At 44.7% G+C, this 22,318-nt stretch overlaps 1 protein-coding gene across 5 annotated transcripts in view; it reads left to right on the forward strand.

Annotated features, from left to right (window-relative positions):
• The window catches only part of VAV3 (vav guanine nucleotide exchange factor 3), a 222,268-nt gene that overhangs the window by 121,480 nt on the left and 78,470 nt on the right, over positions 1-22,318 (forward strand). For all 5 annotated transcript variants that reach the window (XM_083156897.1, XM_083156900.1, XM_083156896.1 and 2 more), the window contains exons 4-10: positions 2,867-2,932; positions 4,917-5,028; positions 5,257-5,349; positions 7,025-7,093; positions 8,870-8,973; positions 12,171-12,270; positions 14,201-14,296. In XM_083156897.1, coding sequence (XP_083013023.1) covers positions 2,867-2,932; positions 4,917-5,028; positions 5,257-5,349; positions 7,025-7,093; positions 8,870-8,973; positions 12,171-12,270; positions 14,201-14,296 — 640 coding nt within the window. The remainder of the gene's footprint in view (positions 1-2,866; positions 2,933-4,916; positions 5,029-5,256; positions 5,350-7,024; positions 7,094-8,869; positions 8,974-12,170; positions 12,271-14,200; positions 14,297-22,318) is intronic.

Here is a 22,318-nt window from a genome sequence, read left to right on the forward strand (position 1 = left end):
TTTACGCTGGAGGACGTGGATGAACCCCAGATTGGAATTGGGGTGTCCGCAACGATTGCACGTATTTGTAATCCGTATTGGTAGGTGGTGGAATCCGAGAGTAGAAGAAATATACCTTTCTCAGCTCCTGGCCCAGAAATAGTGATGGTGATATAAGTCTCGAAGGATATGGTGTCCAATACCAAATAGAAGTATTAAAACAAGGTAAAATCAGCAGGTGCTCCTGACAGGTTTCGCTGTCTGGCTGACAGCTATCTATCCCTTAGGGGTTGACACCCCCCAGCAGGAGCAGCTTGACAAAACACCCCTTCAGGCGCCCGTTTACTTTTTGGCCATAAGGTCAAAAATTAACCCCCCTTTGCAACCAATCAGCTCCTCTGTGTCAAGTTACAGGCTGGGTTTAAAAAATGACAGGTAGGGGCTGATTGGCTGGACTCTTTATCACCCTAGTTTTACCGCTTTAAGGCTTAATACATCTGCCCCAATGTGTGGTCCAAGCCTAAGAATATTCCTTTTATACTGCCATGGTTCAATTATTTATATTTATTATCTTGTCATTTCTTGTGGTGGTTCAGTTCTTTATATTCAGATAAGTTACCGTCTCAGGAATTTATCAGAACGTGGAAAGATTTCCTTTAATTGGAAAATTAATTTTTGTATAAAAAAATGATTACAGTCAGAGGACAATGTTACCAGCGTTGCAGAATGCAGTAAAAGTAGGTTTTTATTGTGTGTGGGATTTCATTTAGCTCCAATCTGCCCATCAGTCCTATCATTTAAGTGTTTTATATGCACGGCAATTCACTCAACTCCATTATAGTACACAGGGTGACCGTTGCCCTAAGGTCATTGCCGCATGACTGCTCTAGGCCACTTTCAGTGCGAGGTCGATTCATAACAGACAGGAATATACAATAATGCACATCAAAGGAGAAAAGGCTGCCAGAGCATCTAATATATATATCTCTATGTAGATTACTGTAGTGCAATACAATTTGTGGAGGGTGGATTAATCAGAATCAGCTTTATTATTATTTATTATTACCAGTGTGTCAGGGGCCCTGGCTGGAGCCGCACCTGGAGGGAGACCAAGCTTGTGTGGGGGTGTGGGGGGAGGGGGGGGGTCTGTGAGGCTGGAGTTGGGCCCCCTCTGGGCTGAGGTCCACTGGGTTTTGTCCAGAGCTCTAATTTCGAGTGAGGGCAGACGGGCCCCTACAGTCTACTGGAGAATGGTGGCCAGGGCCTGCAGTTCAGAAATTTATGCGCTGTCGCAGCAGTGGGCCCTATTGGGCCGATGGTGAGCGCCGCAACTGGCGGTCATGTCAGGGCCACTGCTGTGGCGCCGCCTGTCCCAGTCAGGGGTCGCTGCGGTCCTGTGCCACAGGGGTCGCTGCGGTCCTCTTCGGCACTCCTAGGCCGCCTCCATTCACCTCTCCTCCACCGTCCACCATTTTTGAATATTAATTCTTCAGGAAAATCTCTGTTATGAGGAAAGATAAGATAAGGGAGACATATTCTTATTGTCCATCCATAGAAAACCCAATAAGAACTAAAGTATATCAGTATTTAATCAAAGTGATAAACTGTCCTCGCTTATGACTTGGAGAAATTATCTCAGTAAAATATATATTACATCTTTGTGGTCAGAATAAACCTTATGTAATGTGGTAACATCCTAATTGTATACTATCCTAACATACATCAAACAGTATTATGCTGTATTTGTCTGGGGGGAAGGGGGGGGGGGGGTGGTTGTTAAGCTGCAGAAAAGAGGGCCACGTTTAAGCACTTAAGGTCCATACACACTGGGCGACTATGCTCAGCATGTATGGACAGCGATGATGTAAATCACCGCTGCGGGGAAAGCCGCTTAATGCAAACACACTGAGCGGCTTTCCCCCTGCCCAGCGCCGACGGTGGTTGGAGGACCGCGTTGCATAACGCAGAGCTATGCAAAGCCATTCTCAACGCCGCTCATCTGCTGGTATTACTAGCAGATGAGCAGCTTTCCCAGCAATGATGCGGGAGCGCGCAGCAGCGCTCACCGCTCGTCGCTGGGGCATACACACTGGGTGGCTTTGATCTGAAAGCCGCTCAAACAGGCTGTTTTGAGCGGCCTTCAGCTCGAAGTCGCCCAGTGTGTATGGGCCTTTTAGATGGGGGTTAGGCTACAGGGTGGGGGTAGGTTTAGGCAGTGTGGTACAGGGGTTAGGGTTAGGCAATGGCAGGAAGGGTTAATCTGCAGGGAGGGAGGGTTAGGGAGGGGCAGGGGGAGGTTATGTATACTTACCTGACTCTTGCAGGGATTCTGTCTATCCAGATGCCAATGTCGGTATTTCGAATGCCGATATCCCGAATAACCACTCCATGGATCTGAGCATTTATCTGATCTTCTGAGTGCTCCGCATAGTTTCTACTATATGTCTTAGTGGTGTTTTTTACTTCCCAGCTTGGAATCCGCTCCTTTATGTTATTTGTTCTTTTATATTGTTTTATAAATACAGTATAAGTAATTTTTGTTAGTAATCTGCAGCTGTGTATGGGCAGAACAGGCCTTTCAATTTTGTTTGCACTTCCCTTCTGCCACTGCCTGATTGACAGGCAGCGGTGTTAAGGGGGTGAGGAGGAGCTGGGGAAGACCTTTATTCACAGAAATTGGGGCGTGTTGTCTTTCTTTTTTTGGGAGGGCAGAGCCATGTGACTGTGTTAATATACAAATTTCCTTGCATCGCAGTTTCCACTTTTTGGACCAGCGGAGTCAGCATCTATTGCTGTTGTTTAAGTATGCCTTAACTGTACATTGAGATGCTTTTCAGGTCTTGATTTTAGCCTTGTAATATCTAATACTTCCTTTGTGTTCCATCAGGCCGTTTCCAACAGAGGAAAGTGTGCAAGATGAAGACATCTACAAAGCGCTACCTGATCTGATTGAGTATGTATTAAAATAGTATTTGTGTGTATTTGGTATGAATAAGGAATATAAACTCTGTTTAGCCATTTTGTAAACTCATACATAAAATATGAGTCTGCTCAAGTAAAACCCACCTACAGATGGAGCCACTGTCATCTATCCCTACAAAAGGATTAAATTAGTTATTGGATTACTCTACTAATCCCATACTGTATTGTTCTATGTATTGTATATCAGCTGAGAACAAAAGGATGGCCATGGCTAGCCATGCTGAGCCATGACCTAAGGAAGATAGATGAGATGGGCTCCTACTGTATGTCAGTATCTATCATACAGTACACTGAGAAACCAACGGCCATAAATTATACTTTGGTACTCTTTACCTAGAAGGGCGCCCATCGCGACCATCGGATGCACTAAAAATCGGGTGCGACGCGATGGCCGCGATTTCCCATAGGGACCAATGTTAAAAATTAGATTGGACCCAATTTTAGTGTTCAATGCCCGCGATTTTTACATAGGAAACAATGTTAAATGGGCCACAGAGCCCTAATAGTCACCGTGAACTCTGAAATGGCCCCCACAATTGTTAACGCCACCCCACGATCAACGTCAACCCGAAGCGTGGCGAGCGCAGCGAGCCCGCGAGGGGCGGCGGTACGCGTCCTCCGACCTTTTCATGCCCTACTATCCACGTCGGCGTGGAGTTGAGAATAGAATAGTGTGGCGAGTGCAGCGAGCCACCGAGGCCCGAAGCGTGGCGAGCGGACGCGGATACCTTCACAGTTATACGCGTCCCCTCGCGGGCTTCACAGGTGTCCGTGGCGAAAAGCGGACACCTGTGAAGCCCGCGAGGGGACGCGTTTACCTGTGAAGGTATCGGCGTCCCCTCGCGGGGCTCGCTGCGCTCGCCACGCTTCGGGCCTCGGTGGCTCGCTGCGCTCGCCACACTATTCTATTCTCAACTCCACGCCGACGTGGATAGTAGGGCATGAAAAGGTCGGAGGACGCGTACCGCCGCCCCTCGCGGGCTCGCTGCGCTCGCCACGCTTTGGGTTGACGTTGATCGTGGGGTGGCGTTAACAATTGTGGGGGCCATTTCAGAGTTCACGGTGACTATTAGGGCTCTGTGGCCCATTTAACATTGATTCCTATGGCCAAATCGCGGGCACACTCGCGCAATGCATTCCTGGGACCGCTGGAGAAGATGCCGGAGGCCTGCTGTGGACGCCCGGGGACTTGGTAAGTATGAAAAGAGGGTTAGGGGGGTTAAAAAAAAAATTCGAATGATTCCTAAAACCACGGTTTTTGGAATAATTCGGATAAGGGATGTCCGGATACAGGATACTCAACCTGTATATATTTCCAGTGAGAAGTAATATTGTAGAAATTGTAACATATCATAAAACTTTATAAATTGTTGTAAGATAAACTGTACTCTGAATGATACAGTGTTTCTGTGTTTTACAGTGTATTTGTACTGTATTTGAGGTAATATCTGTGAAATGATTACCCATCCCCCACAGCACAAACTCTGGAGTTCCCATTAGATCAGCTGTTATACCTATTATACTGCATTATACTGTATATGTGAATGTTTGAATTCATGTATTGTGGAAAGTTTTTTCTTGTGACTTTTATGACCAAAAGTTTATGTGGAAAATTATTCATGTATAAAGGATATTTACTTTCCATAAAAGGGACATTTATTTGTGCTGTAACTTGGAGTACTCCTCCTTACGTCCATTGCTGGAAAAGACCATAAAAAGTTTTGAGAACCTGGAAGACACATTTTTAAGATTGGTGCCGTTGAGTCAAACCCCAGAGGTGGGCCTCTAAGCCTATCATCCTATAGCAATGGCACCCTGCTCCTGCTATAGCAATGCCCATGGTTCTGATTTCACCTGCATACTAAAAATATTAGGTCCAGTGTAGTCCGGATTAACTAGCAGCTTACTTGACAATTCCACACTTGTACACTACATTACTTATTTTCCTCTTACAGTGAGTCGGGGATGGAAGATGATGATGAGTTATATTATGACTGCGTGTACATAGAGGATGAGGGAGATGAAGTATATGAAGATCTAATGAAAGCTGAAGCTGCAGTGCCCAATGTATGGACGCTACCCGTAAAGTATTCAGACTCACTGGTTATTGTGTATATATTGTGGTGAAATATCTACATAAAATTGCTTTCAGTTTCCTTTACTCACAATATTTTTGTATGTTTTGATGTCTGATTTCACATTCCATGTTATCATGTTCTCTCCATTCCAATAGGGAATGGTGATATGTGTATTTATGGTCATTCTTAATTAAATTCCTGTCTGCTCTGTTTGCAGAGAACTACAGAGAGTGACATTCGGAGCTGTTGTCTGTTAGAAATAAAGCAGACAGAGGAGAAATATTCAGAAACCCTAGAATCTATAGAGAAGGTAGGTGGTATAGGGTTGTAACTGGGAGTCAACGTTGGAAAAAAAAGTAAAAAATAGAAAATATAAAAAAGAGAAAAAATGGCTATGCGCAAAGTATCAGAGTTACCAATATATCTCATCTTACCGTCCTGTATTCCAGCTGCAGTCAGACGTAGATACTCAACTATGTAAAGCAAAGCAGATAAAAAAAGAGATACTATACACTGCGCTAGAATATGGATATGTGTATCCCTTTAATTTTACCAATAAACAAGTATATCAGAAAATAGAAAAATCACAGAATTGACAAAATAAAAGAAAAAAAAAGGATCAAAAATACCAAAAAATATACATACTAAAAAAAAATTGTAAATGTAAGATAAACGTGTTTAGTACAACAACTATATTTATGCCGGCATTACTAAAATTCACACCTAATAGGTAAAAGTCCATTAGTATATAAAAAGCCAATTAGTATATTGTGATTTGTATAGTCAGTCTCCTGTTGGAGTCAATATGTTAACAATAATTGATTAGTAATTCTCATAGAGGAGAGAGTTCAGTTCTGTTATTAGAAATTACTTTGTCAACTTAGTTGTCCTTTTTGTTAGTATTCTTTCACCTATTAGAGAAAGAGTCCATCCTGCGCAGTACTAACTTTGGTAAAATGTTAGTAGATAGTTAACACTTTATAAGTTATCTGCACATAGCAGTACTTTTCTGGATGTTCCCGTCTCCTTATAGAGGGGCAACTTCCGGCTGGTTAGCACTTCCAATCAGGAGAGCAATCTCTGCAGTTAGGGATGACAGTGTGAGACCATACGACAAAGTTTCCTGGTACCAACGGCGCTGGCGCATTTCTCCGCCTCGGTAGGTTGGCGGCTTCCTCAGAGAGTCACTCTCTAAGGAAGCCGCCGACTTAGCCGCTGACACTTTGGTGTAATTTTTGCATAAGATATATCTCATGCGATTGATCACGCCAAGATAAATCACATGAGATATATCTTATGGTATACAATTGTATATCTGATGGTCTGAATTAGGGGGCTAGAGGGACTGGAAACGCCAATCAAACTTCCTGCAATATATCGCATGTGATATACCGCATCTCCAGGAGCATAAAGTTTTCTAGATCAGTTCATGCACGCTGGCAAAACCTCCGTAATGTAGAAATAAAGGTTCCTGCAACATTTCTTACAGTGTGGGGTTTATTTACTAAGATGGGAATTCTATTTCACATGGGATGTTGCTATGGGCAACCAATCCAATTATATATATATTATCATCTAGAAGGTGCTAAATAAATAAGAAACGGGTACTTGTTTAGTTTCACGGCGGCAGCGTCTCAGTCGCAGCAGCGCCTGTGTCCGCTTGCCCACGCTATCTAAAATCAACTCCATGCCAACGTGGATAGTGGGGGTATGAACTATTCACGTTGGCATAGACTTTATATTAGAAAGTTTGCCGAGCGCCGAACCCGGAAGTAGCGGGCGGACATTTTGCCGCTGTGAAACTAAACAAGAACCAAGAAACGCAGTAGATTCTGTTTGGTTGCCCATAGCAACATCCCATCGGCAATAGAACTCCTATTTTAGTAAATAAACCCCAGTGACATTTCTGTGTAATTACTTACTGGTGTCACAGTGGAATAGACGCCAGAACCATTCTCTATTAATAATTTCTTCTCTCTTTGTAGTTCTTCATGGAGCCGCTGAAAAAATTCTTGCCTGCCGCAGACCTGCAAAATATATTTATTAATATCCCTGTAAGTGAAAGGATTGGTGTGTAAACAGCCACACTCACTACTGTAATATCAGTATGCCACAACTCCAGACCAAGTGGAAATAATAAGCATGATGCCTTTGGAAGAGTTTGACAGTATAGTCAGTTTATTGAAAGATAATATTACAAATAACTAAAGGTGGAAAGGAGAATGCCGACTGCATCATGCCAACGTGGTTTTGATGTTCAGGCTCATGCACTTGTCATTGTGGACCTGATTTGGAGGTGGACACGTACCATTGTGTGCACAGCTGAGTGATTATTTGCTACTGCACATGTGAGAAACGTTTATGAATCCCTAACTGCACTCCTGAACCAAGGTGACCGATGGCATACACATTTGTGTACAACATCACTATTACTTGGGACTGTACGCATGTGCAGTCTATCGATATCTCACCCAGCCGGCAAATAAGCAGCTGTGCGATCAGGCCTGATTTACAGTAGGTCCTTTGTGCAATCAGGCCCTATGGGCCTTCTTTTATTATCACCTTTTTCTGCACAATTACAGTAAGCCCCTTACACTCTAGCCGACAAGTTACAGTGCCGAATAGTTACCTATATCAGTGGTGCCGCTGGGCAAACATAATACAGGTCGGGTCTCCCTTATCTGTGTATTCCAAAAACTGAAATATTCCAAAAACCGCGGTTATTCAGAACATTTCTTTTTTTTCCCCCCACCCCTTTTTTTCAGACTTACCTTGTCCCCTGATGTACACGCCGGCCTTCAGGATCCTCTTCAGCGGCATCTCCGGTCCTAAGGGTGCATTGCACGAGTGCGCAGTCACGCCAGTGATGTCACCGACGGGACTACGCACTCGTACAATGCACCCCTGGGACCGGAGATGCCGCTGAAGAGGATCCAGAAGGACGCCGGGGGGACACCGTGGACACAGGTAAGTATGGAAAAAAAAATATTCCAAAAACAGAAAAAAGTCCTTGTGGTCCCGAGCATTTCGGATAAAGGATACTCCACCTGTAATGCATAAACTCTGAAGGCTATTGGTTAATGAGACCATGACGTTACCGCGTCCTCCCTGTGCTTTAGTCACAGATGATAATCAGTAGTTAGATTGAGCGGCATGCACAGATGACGAAGGAGGAAGAGCGAGCATCATTAATGATATCGAGCATACTGTACGCACTACATGTTTTTTTAAACAATATTGCTCAGAAGGGCACACGGTGTTTATGGGGCTTTAAAACAAATTGAACTAATAAAAAAAGTATTAGTTATATAATATAAATTAAAAGTGGCACCATCACCAAGCAAGGTGTTTAATTCTCTATCTGGAGCCTGTAGGAAGCAATCCGTGCAGGAAATGGCCCTCTTCTCCTATTATAATCATGACAGAAATATTGGGGATGAGGGATAAAAGAAGGTGGTCCAATCACAACTTCCAGTGAAAAGATTAGGGCTTATGATTGGTTCTCCTGCTCACCTCTATATAAAGCTGATTAGCTGGAATGATCCTCCAATTCTGTATTGCAAACGTTTAAAAGTTAAAAATGTGTGTGAAAAACATTGCACTGTTTAGATCAGAGAAAGCACCTCTATCTCAGTGCACCTCAGCCATATTAAGCAGTGCTCAGGCATGTCAGAGATACCTGCAGTGACTGGTAGGTGACATGGCATATGGAGAAGACTAACCTCCTCACAGATCCATGTGTCACCTCCAGCTGACAGCTATACCAGCTGCTTATTTGTTACTCTTGAATTATCTGCTTCCCATGACATGTCTCACTGTTTGGCCCACAGGAATTGGTGAAAGTACACAGAAGCCTAATGCTTGACATCAACGACTCGGTCACTCATAAGAACAGCCAAAATCTATATCAGATTTTCCTGAAATACAAAGAAAGGTAATACGTTTTGCTTCACATTGTAAGCTTATTATCTGCATGCTTTTAATAAAACAATTTATGTGGGAAAATGTAACTAAATTGATTGTCTTCCTACCTCGGAATATTGTGGTTATCCTCTACTGATTAAAGAACCTGGGACTGATTCAGAGATGGAGGCAGCTCATACAGCAGCTGTACAAAGATATGCTAATGCTCAGTGTTGCTGAGTTCCATGCTGTCTTGCCAGTGAAGATCCCTGGAAGGATGCAGCCCCTGGACTTGGCATTCCCCCCCCCCCCCCCCCCCCCCTTCTCCTGTTTCCAAACACCCACATGCTGCAGCATGTATGTAAGAGGTCTCAAACTGTAGTCTCACTCTGGAAAAAGCCACCGCAGTCTGAGTGACGCTGGGGGGGACTGGCATCGGGGCAGTCATGCAGCATTGGGTGGGTGGTAATGTGATGTTGTGTGGGCAGCTTGCGAGGGCTGCGTAGGAAGGGGGCTATCATATTTATTCAAGCACATTTTTTGCAATGCTTTTGCATTCCTGTGATGTGATTGCAAATACTATGCAGTCGCATCGCAGTAAAGGACCCGGGATGCTGAGCGGCCTTGGTATGTGCTTGGCGGCCAGTTGTGTTTCTTTTTTTTACAGAACTACAACTGATACTGAACCATGTCCTATTTGTTCTATTTCACTTCTGTATTTGAAACCTAAGTATTGAGATGCATGTGATCAGAAACATATTGGGCTATGTGTGGGATATTAACCCCTTCAGTGGCAATCCCGAGAATTTTCCGGGCTGTGCCTCAGTGCCCAGTCTGGCAAGCCCGGAAAGTTCTCGTGATTGCCACTGTTTACAGCCGGGCAGCGCTGCTGAGTTCAATCACTGAACTCAGGCAGCTTCAGCACTGCCCGGCTCCCTCCCCTCTGTGGCGCCTCCGGCTCCCTCCTCCTCCCCCCTCCCCTCTGGGTTTTGGATGAAGTCCCCGGCGCCGCCTTATGGACAGGGGACGCAGCGCGGGGGCGCAGGTCTGGGCAGCCACTGATTTGACAGTGCAGCTGATAATAAAGATAATAAAGATTATGTCAAATTGAACCTACTAAAGCTACGCTTTTCAGTGCCTATGCTATATCCTCCTTTCCATTCCAACCATCTACATGCTTGTCACCCACTTCCCACTCCATCAGTCACTTCCCTTTCCTTAGCATTCAGTTGCACGCACTGATTTATTAAAGCAAGCATTAAGGTATATGTGTCACATCAGTATTGCTAAGGCTTTCACATCCACCACCGCTGGCTCCCCGAGGCTCCTTAGCTCCTACAGTGGGATCTACACAATTGTCAGTCTGTAAACAAAGCTGTACTCTGACATTTTTGCTGATATAGAAATCTGTGATTGGAGGCAAATGATGTGGGGTTGGTGTAGTCATTCCACTCCCTGAGGGCCAAGTGTTCTTCTTTTAGATCTTTTCCATATGCTATCAGAATTGTTATAGTGTAGATTATAAAAGACAAATTTGTATTACTGAGGTAATAATGAGTTTTTTTTATTTTTCTGTTTTTTTTGGTGGCAAGAATTTCCATAGAACGCTAGTGTTCCCAGTGCTTAATATCCAATTACACAAAAGTTTGTATTGTTAATTGGGGTTATTCAGACCTGATCGCTGGGCTGCTAAAAAGCAGAGCCCTGCGATCAGATAGCCGCCGCTCCACCAGAGGGAAATCCTGTCCCGTGCAAGGCTGCCAAATATCTGCAAATCCATATGCAATCACTTCTCATCAAATGATTTTTCCTGTGTGCAGTCTGTGTGTAGCCCAGGACTTGGTGGCTGAGAATTCAACAGGCTGATCAGGGCTGGGGATGACATCAGAGGACTTCCTGAAAACGCCTGGGCACGCCTGCATTTTACTTAACACTCCCATTAAATGGCCGGTTACCACCCCCAAATACCGACTGCCTATTAATCAACTTGTGTACGGCCAGAAAAAAAAAACCCAGCAGGATTTTATCACAGAAAGGCCCTGCACGTGTGCGCCCTGATCCGTACACGTGCAGATAATAATCGGACGGCCTGCGAATTCGCAGCCGTCCGATCAGGACTGGATAACCCCGATGACAACATAGCAAAAACGTCCGCCATAGAATAACAATGCTTCATAATGTCAACCCAAGAAGGACGACATGCCCATAACAGTTACAGATAACACACTGACATGTTTACATGTCAACATTCAGTAGGTAGACACTGATAAAAATGTGTACATGGTCGGAATGTTCACAGGGTCTTTTTTCGGTTAATCTGACTCTAAAGAGGCCTACACATGGGGAGGTGAACATTGTGAGCGATGCTAGCTCACTCAGATCGCTCAGCACACAGCGCTGCGATGTGCCGATGAGTGATCTGTCAGGGCCAGTGTTCTCCATGAGACTACTGGCACCTGACACCGGCGATTATAGATTTATCAAGCATGCTGAATATTAATCACCGGGGCGATAGCTATCGCTATGCCCCTACACACGGAGCAATGTAGCGGCATTTTCAAATGATCTCACTAGTGGCGGGATGTGCTAAAGGGAAAATGCGGTAAAACAGGGGTTTTACCGCATTTTCCTATGTACCATTACCCGTCCACCCCATTTCCGCATTGCAGAGTATTGCCACCCTCTGGGTGGCAATACCCTTTAGAAGCCTATGGGCTTCTATCGCCTCCACCGTCCGCGTGCCCCCCCTCCCATCCTCCTTTGATCTCCTCCTCCCCCAACAGGTGTCACAGCCGGCAGGACATCCGGCTGCAGTGGGGAGGAGGAGATGCAGGGGGCCACTGCCAGCCGCCGGGATGTGACGGAGTCCACCCCAGACCACATCACAGGTATCGCGGGGGTCTCCGTCTCCGCAACCCGATGCTAGCCAGTTAGTACATAGTTAGTACATATGCGGCAGCATCGCGGCGGCTGGCAGGCGAAGGGCGGCGATGTATATTAATACATCCCGCCATAGATCACTTAGAAAATGCTGCTACATTAGTATCAGGACATACAATATAAGAATTAACTATTGTGCCATTTATTATCTATTTTACAGCTTTTTAGATAAATATGTCTACCATTCATATATTGTGTAAGTAGTGATGTGAGTAGTAGCAGTATGTATTGTACATTTCTAAACATGAAGGTGCTATATTAATGTAACATGTTATTTCTACAAATCAGGCTTCTCATCTATGGAGAGTACTGTAGCCAGGTGGAATTAGCCATTTCTATTTTGGATAGCATCACCAAAACCCGAGAAGACGTCAAACTAAAGCTGGAGGTAAGCAGTTGTTGCTGCACTTTGTTATGACATCATGCAGTATCTGATCTATCATGCACCTCACCAGATGCAGCACAAATGACCTTGAGTACAATACCAATAGCAGAAGCAATGGAAACAGAAATTTGTGTATAACTAATAACTCTGAATCATGTTGGCCTAGATAAGGACATGTATTGCACCAATACAAATTTGTTTTTTTAGATATCTTCCCTTCTAAACTTTTCATGAATGGTGTATTTATTCTTTGGGAATAGTTTTTCTGACTGTTTTTTTTTATTATATTCTTATTTTCAGTTACAGTATATATATCTTGCATACATTATACCATGTTACACAGGGGCAGATTTATTAAGCTCGGTGAAGTGATAAACTGTCTGGTTTTTATCACCGTCCAATCAGCTCCTACCTGTGAAGCTACAGGCTTGGTTTGAAAAATGACAGGTAAGAGCTGATTGGCCGGTGATAAAAACCAGACAGTTTATCACTTCACCTAGCTTAATAAATCTACCCAACAGCGCTTTACATGTTACTCATCAGCGCTTTACAGAGAAAAATGAATGATTCACATTGAATTCTGCACTAGTTGGAGAGTTGGACAGTCACTAGTTCGACACATGAAATTGGTCGACATAGTCATTAGGTCTACACAAGCATTGGGTCAACATAAAAAAGGTCGACATGAGTTTTTCATACTTTACTATCCAAGTGGGTATATAGTGAGAATATAATAGTGTGTTCAATATAGGCACTGTGCCCGAAGCATGGCGAGCCATGCAAGGGGATACGGTACACTTATACAGTGTCCATGTTGACTTAAGTCGACATAGACACCAAAAAAGATGAAAAGTTCGTGTTGACCTTTTTCATGTTGACCTTTTCCATTTCAACCTAATCCTTGTGTCACCCTAAGGACCATGTTGATTTAATGCATGTCGACTTGTTTCATGTGTCAACCTAGTGACTGTCGATCTATATTGGTCGACCTAATGACTGTTGACCTAACTATTGTCGACCCTATGACCCATACCCTTGAAATCTCTATTTGCAAAAACACATGGCCATCAGCAGCTTTGACAGGCCTAGGTACTGCCCTGAATCTCTTTATATACAAATAATGATTAAAGTACTATTTGCAGCCATGCCTGAATAGCAGCACTGCCCAGTAGTGCATCAGGCCTGAATAGCAGCACTGCCCAGTAGTGCATCAGGCCTGAATAGCAGCACTGCCCAGTAGTGCATCAGGCAATAAGAGGAGACAGCAGCAGTTTCTCTTTCACACTGCACAATGTGCCATTACGCTGCGCTGCTATACACACTCACACACACTCACACAGCAGTAGTAGGCGCAGCAGTAGGTTACAGAACCGCTTATCTGTCAGGCCCCTCCAGCATGTGTGGGCCTGGACAAATAGTATCCACCATCCTTCCCTCTGCACTACTCAGTGGCGTAAGTTCGTTCCAGTTGCCCGGAGGCAAGATATATATAAGTGCCCCCCCCTACACACACACGCACACACAACCCTATATAACCTTATATAAAATATATATATTCTGTTCAGCATATAGATAGATCGATCGATCAAACGATAGATAGATAGAACATGTATATATATTTAAGAACTCAGCCACAGAAGCAATATCGTTGGCTTTTAAATAACTGATTTAAACTTCCAGGGAGAGGTGCCCCTTTGGGAGCAGGAGCCCAGCAGCAGATGACTCCATTGCCTCCCAGAGTTCTGCCTCTGGCGCTACTGCACTTGCTACTACACCCATGTAAACATTAGGAGAATATGACACATGATTTTCAGCAATCCCATTGCTAACCACTGTACCACCATATATATATATCTGTATTCTGTTATGCTAGTCACTCAGCTATATATATCCTGGGCAGTGTTAATTGAGACTGAACTTTTCTTTTAAACAGGAATGTTCAAAACGAGCAAATAATGGGAAATTCACCCTGCGAGACCTGCTGGTTGTTCCCATGCAGAGGGTTCTGAAGTATCACTTGTTGCTTCAGGTAGGCTATTATACGCATATTCCGCATAATCTGCATGACTATATATGTGACACAAAAATAATAGCTGTGATTGTAAAAGATGAGACATCTAACATATACAGTTATATGATGTGAAAGAAATATATTTTAATGTTTCCACATGTGTATGAGAAATCTATGTACAAATTAGCAAACTGTCAGACTATCTATCGATATTATGATAAAGCAATTGAACACTAAATTCTAGGCTATGAGCATTGGCGGATTTATAATGTGTGCAGTGTGCGCAGTGCACATGGCCCCTGAGTCTCAGGGGGACCCACATCGCACGCGCTGCACCCATTTCTTAAATACTTACTGTCTGGAGTCAACAGAGGCAGCAGAGCTGCAGATATTGCCAGAAAATTGTGTACTGCACCATTGTTCCGGTGATCCGTGCATGCACAATGGAGTTGGAGTGCTCTAGTGCTCAGGCTTCACACTGCTGCTGGTGATGCCTACCGCGCCATTTTTCCGAAGATCTGCACATGCGCATTAGGATCTGAGCACTCTACTCCCAGCAGAAAGGAGGGGGCCCAGCTGGCTATTTGAATTTATATAACAAATGTGAGCAATGCTGCATTTTAGCAGATATTTTGTATATCTCTTTCAGAGATGTTGGCACTCAAAGTGTTAAAATTAAAACATTCCTGGCTATGCGCATTTGCTAGCTTCTGGGCCAGCCCTACCATTTGACAGCTTTAGTTAGCTGCCTAGGGTGCCGGGATCTGGGGGGGGAAGGGAGGGGGGGGGGCTGGATGGGAGTTGGGTTCCACTGAGTCTACCTATCACAAAATAAAGGATGTTATTTTGTTTACTACATCCTTGTTGTACTTGGAGGTGGTGGCTATGAATCCACTATGGCACCACTGTCGCACTTTCATTTGAGGGTTTGGAAAGTGAGTTTTGGTGGCAGTGTGGGTCACTAGATTGAAGTTATGGCTAGAGCGCTTCGAAAATATCCCTACATCGCTCCCTATGTAGAGGCATAGGGATGCGTGGCCCCGTGCGCTGACACATTGCTGTGTGCTGAGCATTCTTGTGGAGCGTTCTGAGCAATCTAGCATCCCTCAGAACCCTCATCTAGCATCTCTCAGACCCTTATGCATCTGAGCAATTTAGCATCCCTCAGAACCCTCATCTAGCATCTCTCAGACCCTTATGCATCTGAGCGATCTAGCATCCCTCAGAACCCTCATCTAGCATCTCTCAGACCCTTATGCATCTGAGCGATCTAGCATCCCTCAGAACCCTCATCTAGCATCTCTCAGACCCTTATGCATCTGAGCGATCTAGCATCCCTCAGAACCCTTATGCATCTGAGCGATCTAGCATCCCTCAGAACCCTTATGCATCTGAGCGATCTAGCATCCCTCAGAACCCTTAAGCATCTGAGCGATCTAGCATCCCTCAGAACCCTTATGCATCTGAGCGATCTAGCATCCCTCAGAACCCTATGCATTTGTATGCATTAGGGCATGTTTATATCAAGCTAACTAAAATCAGTTGATTTTACAGAACTACATGATGGATATATAACTATATCTAAAGTACATTTGCGGTAACACAAATAAAGATAATTGTTTGTGTAGAGGCTAAGGACCACATTTCAGTTGTTGCATCAAATAAACACTAAACTGACTGATGAATGGATTTCAGCTTTATATCCAGATAGTCAGCGCAGAGCCAGGGCCAGTGGTAAGGTTTCTGCCCCCCGCCCCCCTGCAAACTATAATTTTTTTTCTTTTAGAATTAGGTGGAGACCAAGGTTCTATGTCACTACTACAGGTGTCTGCCCCCCCCCCCCCCCCACCCCGACAGTGTGCTGCAGATTTATAACAACATTTTATCTGAAGTTGTATCAAGTCTAATGGATGGTGGGTACACATTAGCCAATGACGGAACCCTGCGGGGGAGCCGACATCGACATGTGCATACACACTTGACAATGGTGGTAGCCGGTAGCAGTGAAGTGACGCCGCTGGCCATGTCTTGCGTCAGCCCTGCATGGATGGCGCTGATGATGTGTGGGAGCACGCACCATCAAAAACATACTGTAGTATATTTTCTTGTTCCGATCCATTGGAATAAACGAAAGAGTTGTCTAGTGTGTTCCCGGTATAGTGATGTGTCACACACAGTGTAGCCTAGCTCATTGGGCTTGTTCATGTATCAGTATACAAGGACACTGCCCAGTCTGGTTTGGATGCAGGAAATGTGGCGCAGCGGGCATTAGTGCTTGTTAGTATGTGAGTGGAATACAGATGTTTGAATGTCACAATTCTTTTTCAGTGTTCTGTGCTGAGATGGATATGGCAATGAACACATAATAGCTGTATGTGGTTACTAGTTTTTTAAAAACAAAACATTTTTGTATATGTCACTTAGCTGTGTCTGCGGTGACTATTTTACATTCTCCGGACACAGTTTCTAAATTGAGAGCTCAGGAAATGGAGGCCAGGCTCAGATTAAATATTACATTTCCTCCTCACAGCCTGTAAGGAGCAGGCATCCTTCAGGTAAGCATTTAATTAGGGCAGGAAGATATAGTGCGTGCTGCATTTGATGGCTGTTTGGAGCCTGATTAGAAGCAGAACAGATATAAGTCTTGCTGCGTCTTTCACCTGCTGCTGATGCTGAGGAACTGCCACTTTGACAAACAAGTGCTGCTTAGGCCCACAGAACAAACTGCACTCTGAGGTAACCTTCCCATTTATTCCTCCTTTTTTCATTCTCATATTATGTTGCTTTGAATATTTGCAGCGTTGCCTAAGAGGTAGAGAATGTATTAATGTATTCAACAAAGAACACTGGGGCAGATGTATTAATCCTTAACAAGGGATAAATGCAAGGGTGATAAAGAGAGATAAACATCCAGCCAATCACCTGCTAACTGACTTTTCAAACACAGCCTGTAACATGACTGTTAGCAGGTGATTGGCTGGACGTTTATCTCTTTATCACCCTTGCATTTATCTCTTATTAAGGCTTAATACATCTGCCCCAATGTACCATATGAATTGGTCTTCTAGCTCCTTTGCTTGCACTATATGTATAAACCCAGTTTATAGTTTTAGCTGTTGCACCATGTATACTTTGTATAGTGCCTTAATGGTTTTTCCATATTGCTTTTCTATAATACTGTATATTAGATTTTATATCTTTAAAAACCTTCTTACAGCTAAGTGTTACAATGTCTTAAACCTCAGTAAATTCTTACCTCATAATATTTCATAGACTTTGTTATACTGCCACATAATTCACAGCCATATTATTTCTGTCATTGCCTTGCATAACGTCTGCCTAAAACGCTTCATCAGGAGATTTCCTCCTCACATCTGGACCAATTGAAAATGGAAGTATTCACAATGTTGAAACGACAATGTTGACATTAACATGTCTGCAGGCAGCTCGGCAACATTGTCAGAATATTGATATATGGAATATAGAACCTGTGACGAGTGCAGCGAGCCACCAAGCTTTGTTATGCTCGCCCCCTGTCAAAGTACCATCAGTTGGAATTCCAATGTCGGTATACTGATAGTCAGAATCCTGACTGTCCGAGCATCATAACACATGCTTTGACATTACACAATGATTGTATCATTTGTTTCACTTTCTGTGTTTATACAATCATCAAAAAAACAATTTATATTTGGTTTCATTATGACTATTAGTATTAGTACTATAGTACTGATAGTATTACATTATATATCGTTCTATTGAATTTAGTAAAATTATTTTATCTATTTAACTCTCGAAACAAGCATTGTATTAGAAAGAGATGGGGAATTAAGGGGATCCTAGCAGTAGAGAACACCGTGAGCTTGGGAAATGTTACATTTGAGAAGGCGCTAGGATATACTGTACAATGGGATTGGTTATTTTAAGTTTAAGAAAGTGTTGGGGTGGAACATACAAGAGGATGAAGACAACTAGAAAAATGAGAGGAGCAAAAGGCTAACCTTTCTCGCCAGTCGTTCATCGTCTGCAAAGCTGCTCTGTCCGTCCCTACATTGGTAACCTGTGTTCTACCATTTATATATAAGTTGAAGAGTGTGTGTGTGTGTGTGTGCGTGTCTGTCGCATTGCAGAGACACCGTGGCACCCAGAGCCACCAAATTTGGCAACAAGGTACCTCTGGACCCGGTGGTGTACACCTCAAAGCCGTTTTTGGAAAATTTAATTTAGAAATTTAAGAAACACCAAGGTTCAATTTGCCTTGATGGATGATCTAAAAAAAGTTTGACAATCTGGAAAAAAGATCGACGAGCTGGGAAACAGATGATGAAGGAACACATTGCTGTCATTGAATATTATTATCATTATTATTATTATCGTTTATTTATATGGCGCCACAAGGGTTCCGCAGCATCTGACACTACATAGATAGACATAAATATAAGAAAACAATGATTAACAGTACAAATACAAATTAGGACAAGTACATGGTAAATAAAAAACAGTTGCAGTAGCGGTCACTGTTTTTAACAGTCGCAAAATATACGATATTCTTAGAGAAGCATGAAGAAAGAGGCCCCTGCTCGTTAGAGCTTACAATCTCTAAAGTATAAATGCAAACACATTCTAACATTATGGTGGAGGCTTTGAACAATTGGAAATACTTGGGGATATACATATACATTGGTACAGTATAATTTGTGTGCATGTGATATTGGAGCAAAAAAGAACAAACATCTTTACAAATAACATGCTGCAAAAGGTAAAGGAAGGGGGGAGTAAGGTGTAGAGATGAAGGTAAAGGAATGGGAGTAAGATGTAGAGATAAAGGTAAAGGAAGGGAAGGGGGAGTAAGGGGTAGAGATAAAGGTAAAGGAGGGGGAGGAAAGGGTAGAGATAAAGGTAAAGGAAGGGGAAGGGGAGTTGGGGGTAGAGATAATGGTAAAGGAAGAGGAGGGGGAGTAAGGGGTAGAGATAAAGGTAAAGGAAGGGGGTAAGGGGGAGATAAAGGTAAAGGAAGGGGAGGAGGAATAAGGGGTAGAGATAAAGGTAAAGTAATGGGAGTAAGTGGACGATAACGGTAAAGGAAGGGGGAGTTAGGGGTAGAGATAAAGGTAAATTAAGGGAAGTGTTAGGAAGGTATAGAGATAAAGGTAAAGGAAGGGGAGTAAGGGGTAGAGATAAAAGTAAAGGAAGGGGAGTAAGGGGTAGAGATAAAGGTAAAGGAAGGGGAGTAAGGGGTAGAGATAAAGGTAAAGGAAGAGAAGTAAGGTGTAGAGATAAAGGTAAAGAAAGGGAAGGGGGAGTAAGGGGTAGATATAAAGGTAAAGGAAGGGGAGGGGGAGTAAGGGGTAGAGATAAAGGTAAAGGAAGGGGAGTAAGGGGGAGATGAAGGTAAAGGAAGGCAAGGGGGAATAAGGGGTAGAGATAAAGGTAAAGTAATGGGAGGGGGAGTAAGGGGGATATAAATGTAAAGGAAGGGGACGATAAGGGCGTGGCTTCGCTGGGCATGTGAGCGGCTGTGTGCTTCTGCAGCTCCTGCCCTGAAAATCCTAAAAAGATCCTGGCACCGCTCTAAAACAGTTAAAAATACCTGGCAGTCGAGGTGGAGAAGGCAGCAGGCTCTCCTGACACCCCTGAAGACCCCGCAGTGTCCGCCCGCCGACCCCTGGAGATACATAGCGCTCTCCCCCCGGCGCTGGATCTGGGCCTGGGCGCCATCTTGGTGAGGAGGTAGGCGAGCTGCTACCCGCTATCCCCGGCTTGGAGTGTCTGGCGGTGGAAGAAGGAGGAGGAGGAGGATAGAGTCCCCCCCGGCACTCCGGAGCCCTATATCACCCGCCGGCTACCTCGAGGCACTGTCTGCTCCCCGCGGCTCCTTGCCAGTCATCGGCGGCCGGGTCCGGGCGCCATCTTGGATCGCGCTGGGAAGGGGAGAGGTCGCGGCGCCCGTCTCTAACATCGTGTGACGGCGCGGCCCCCCCTGCCTGGCCGCCTGGCATCAGCGGACAGCAGCCCACAGACAGCGGGGTTGAGTGAGGGACCCTCCAGGCCCGGCGCTGTGACCCGGGCGCCATCTTGGGAGAGGCAGAGTCAGTGCTGCCGGGCGCTCCCAGCAGCAACACACAGAAGCAGGGGAGACAGGCACAGGAGAACACAGTGAGTAATAACTGCGCTGCAAAGCGTGCCCCAGGGGCCTAGCTACACACCATCCACTTGTCCAGGGCCTCCTGTACTCCTGTGCTTCTGCGCTTCACTGTCAGCCCATCTGCCATCAAAGTACAGGCTACACTGCACACGACAGACTGAATATCCTCCTTTCTCCTGTGTGCCTGTCATCCACACACATATAGCCTTCCTAGGCAACCACAGCCCACGCCAGTATATTCATTTACTAGGCCCCTTACGATCACAGCTCGCGGGACCGCGGAGTCTCCTGCCCTCAGTTGACAGCATGGGGAAGACTAACCGCAGCTCGGCGGCCGCCCAGCTGGAAAAATTCGCAAGAACCCCACGTACAGCTTCAGAGGCACCAGACACGGATGAGTCACATCAGTCCTCCTCCCGTGCACCCTCCCCACAGCACTCAATACCTCCGGTAGCTGAGGGTCCTGAAGATGCCCTGCAAAAAGTATTGGAGGCCGTGACCTCCAGCGAAAAGAGGCTGACAGAAAAGATGGGCCAGGTTCAGTCGGACCTGTCCATCATCCATCATGACCTACAGAGGGTCCGGGAGAGAATGGGCGAAGTGGAGGCTCGTACGTCCACATTGGAAGATAGATTCTCGCCTCTTACCGACAGGGTCTCTGACATATCCTCGCAAGTTGCCTCCATTCAGACCAAGCTGCTGGACATGGAGGGGCGACTACGGAGAAGCAATATCCGAATAGTGGGTCTTCCGGAGAAGGAGGAGGGTATACACCCTGAGGCCTTTGTTGAGAAATGGCTCCGGGATACTTATGGCACGGATACTTTCTCTCCCTTTTTCTCTGTGGAAAGAGCTCATCGCGTTCCTATGCGCCCCCTTCCACCGGGTGCCCCCCCCCGTACCCTCATTGCTAAGCTCCTCCTCCATTACAGAGACAGAGATATGGTCTTGAAAGTAAACCGCACCAAAGGTCCACTAACTTGGAATGGTCAACGGGTATCGATATTCCCAGACTTTGCGGTGGAGGTGCAGAAAAGTCGGGCTCAATATGCTCAAGTCAAGAGACGCCTGAGAGATCTCAATCTATCCTATTCCATGCTGTTTCCATCAAGGCTGAGGGTCATCGTGGACGGCGAGTCAAAGTTTTTTGCTACCCCAAAGGAGGCATCAGTATGGCTGGACACCACAAGACCGGCCAGACGGGCCGTGCTGGATGATGCCTGAGTGTGTTGGCTTTCTACTACCCGTTATACTACTAAGAAGTTGCTGCTGGGCCTAAACATCTGACTGTCACTACATAACATTGCGGACTCCACCATCTGTGCTGCGACAGACTTAATCCTGTGTTGAAAGAGCGTATGTATAAATGTAGGTGGGCTAGGTCTGCAACCTGCCCCTGATAGTCATTATATTCTTTGCCCACGGTTTATTAGAAATGTTTAGTTAACTGTTACTGCTTAAGGGAGGAAAGGGTTTTTTTTCCTTTCCCCAAGGGACTTAATAGTTCAGGGATCCAAGTATGTCAAAGTTCCGGGAGACATGCAGGGTGGGGGGATGTTGGGGTAGTTGTAGGATAACTCAGATTGTAAGCTGGTCCTCTTTGAGTATTTTGTCTTTGTCCTTTTCTTTCTTTCTATTTTTCTTTTCTCTTATTATGTTATGTGCATGCGGTAACCCAATGTTAATATTACTATGCATACACTGGAGTCTGTGGAGAACCAGATTCAATGTGCTGCTAGACTACGATTCTGACCTTAGAACTGTTTTATGGCTCCCAACGTAGTTAGGATCACCTCATGGAACGTCCGTGGTCTTAATGACAAAATTAAACGTTCCTTGGTGTTTAACCAAATTCGTAAATATAAAGCTGATATAATATGTCTGATGGAAACACA

This window comes from Crinia signifera, chromosome 8 (assembly GCF_055691185.1).
Source record: "Crinia signifera chromosome 8, ASM5569118v1, whole genome shotgun sequence".
NCBI classification, from domain to species: Eukaryota; Metazoa; Chordata; class Amphibia; order Anura; family Myobatrachidae; genus Crinia; species Crinia signifera.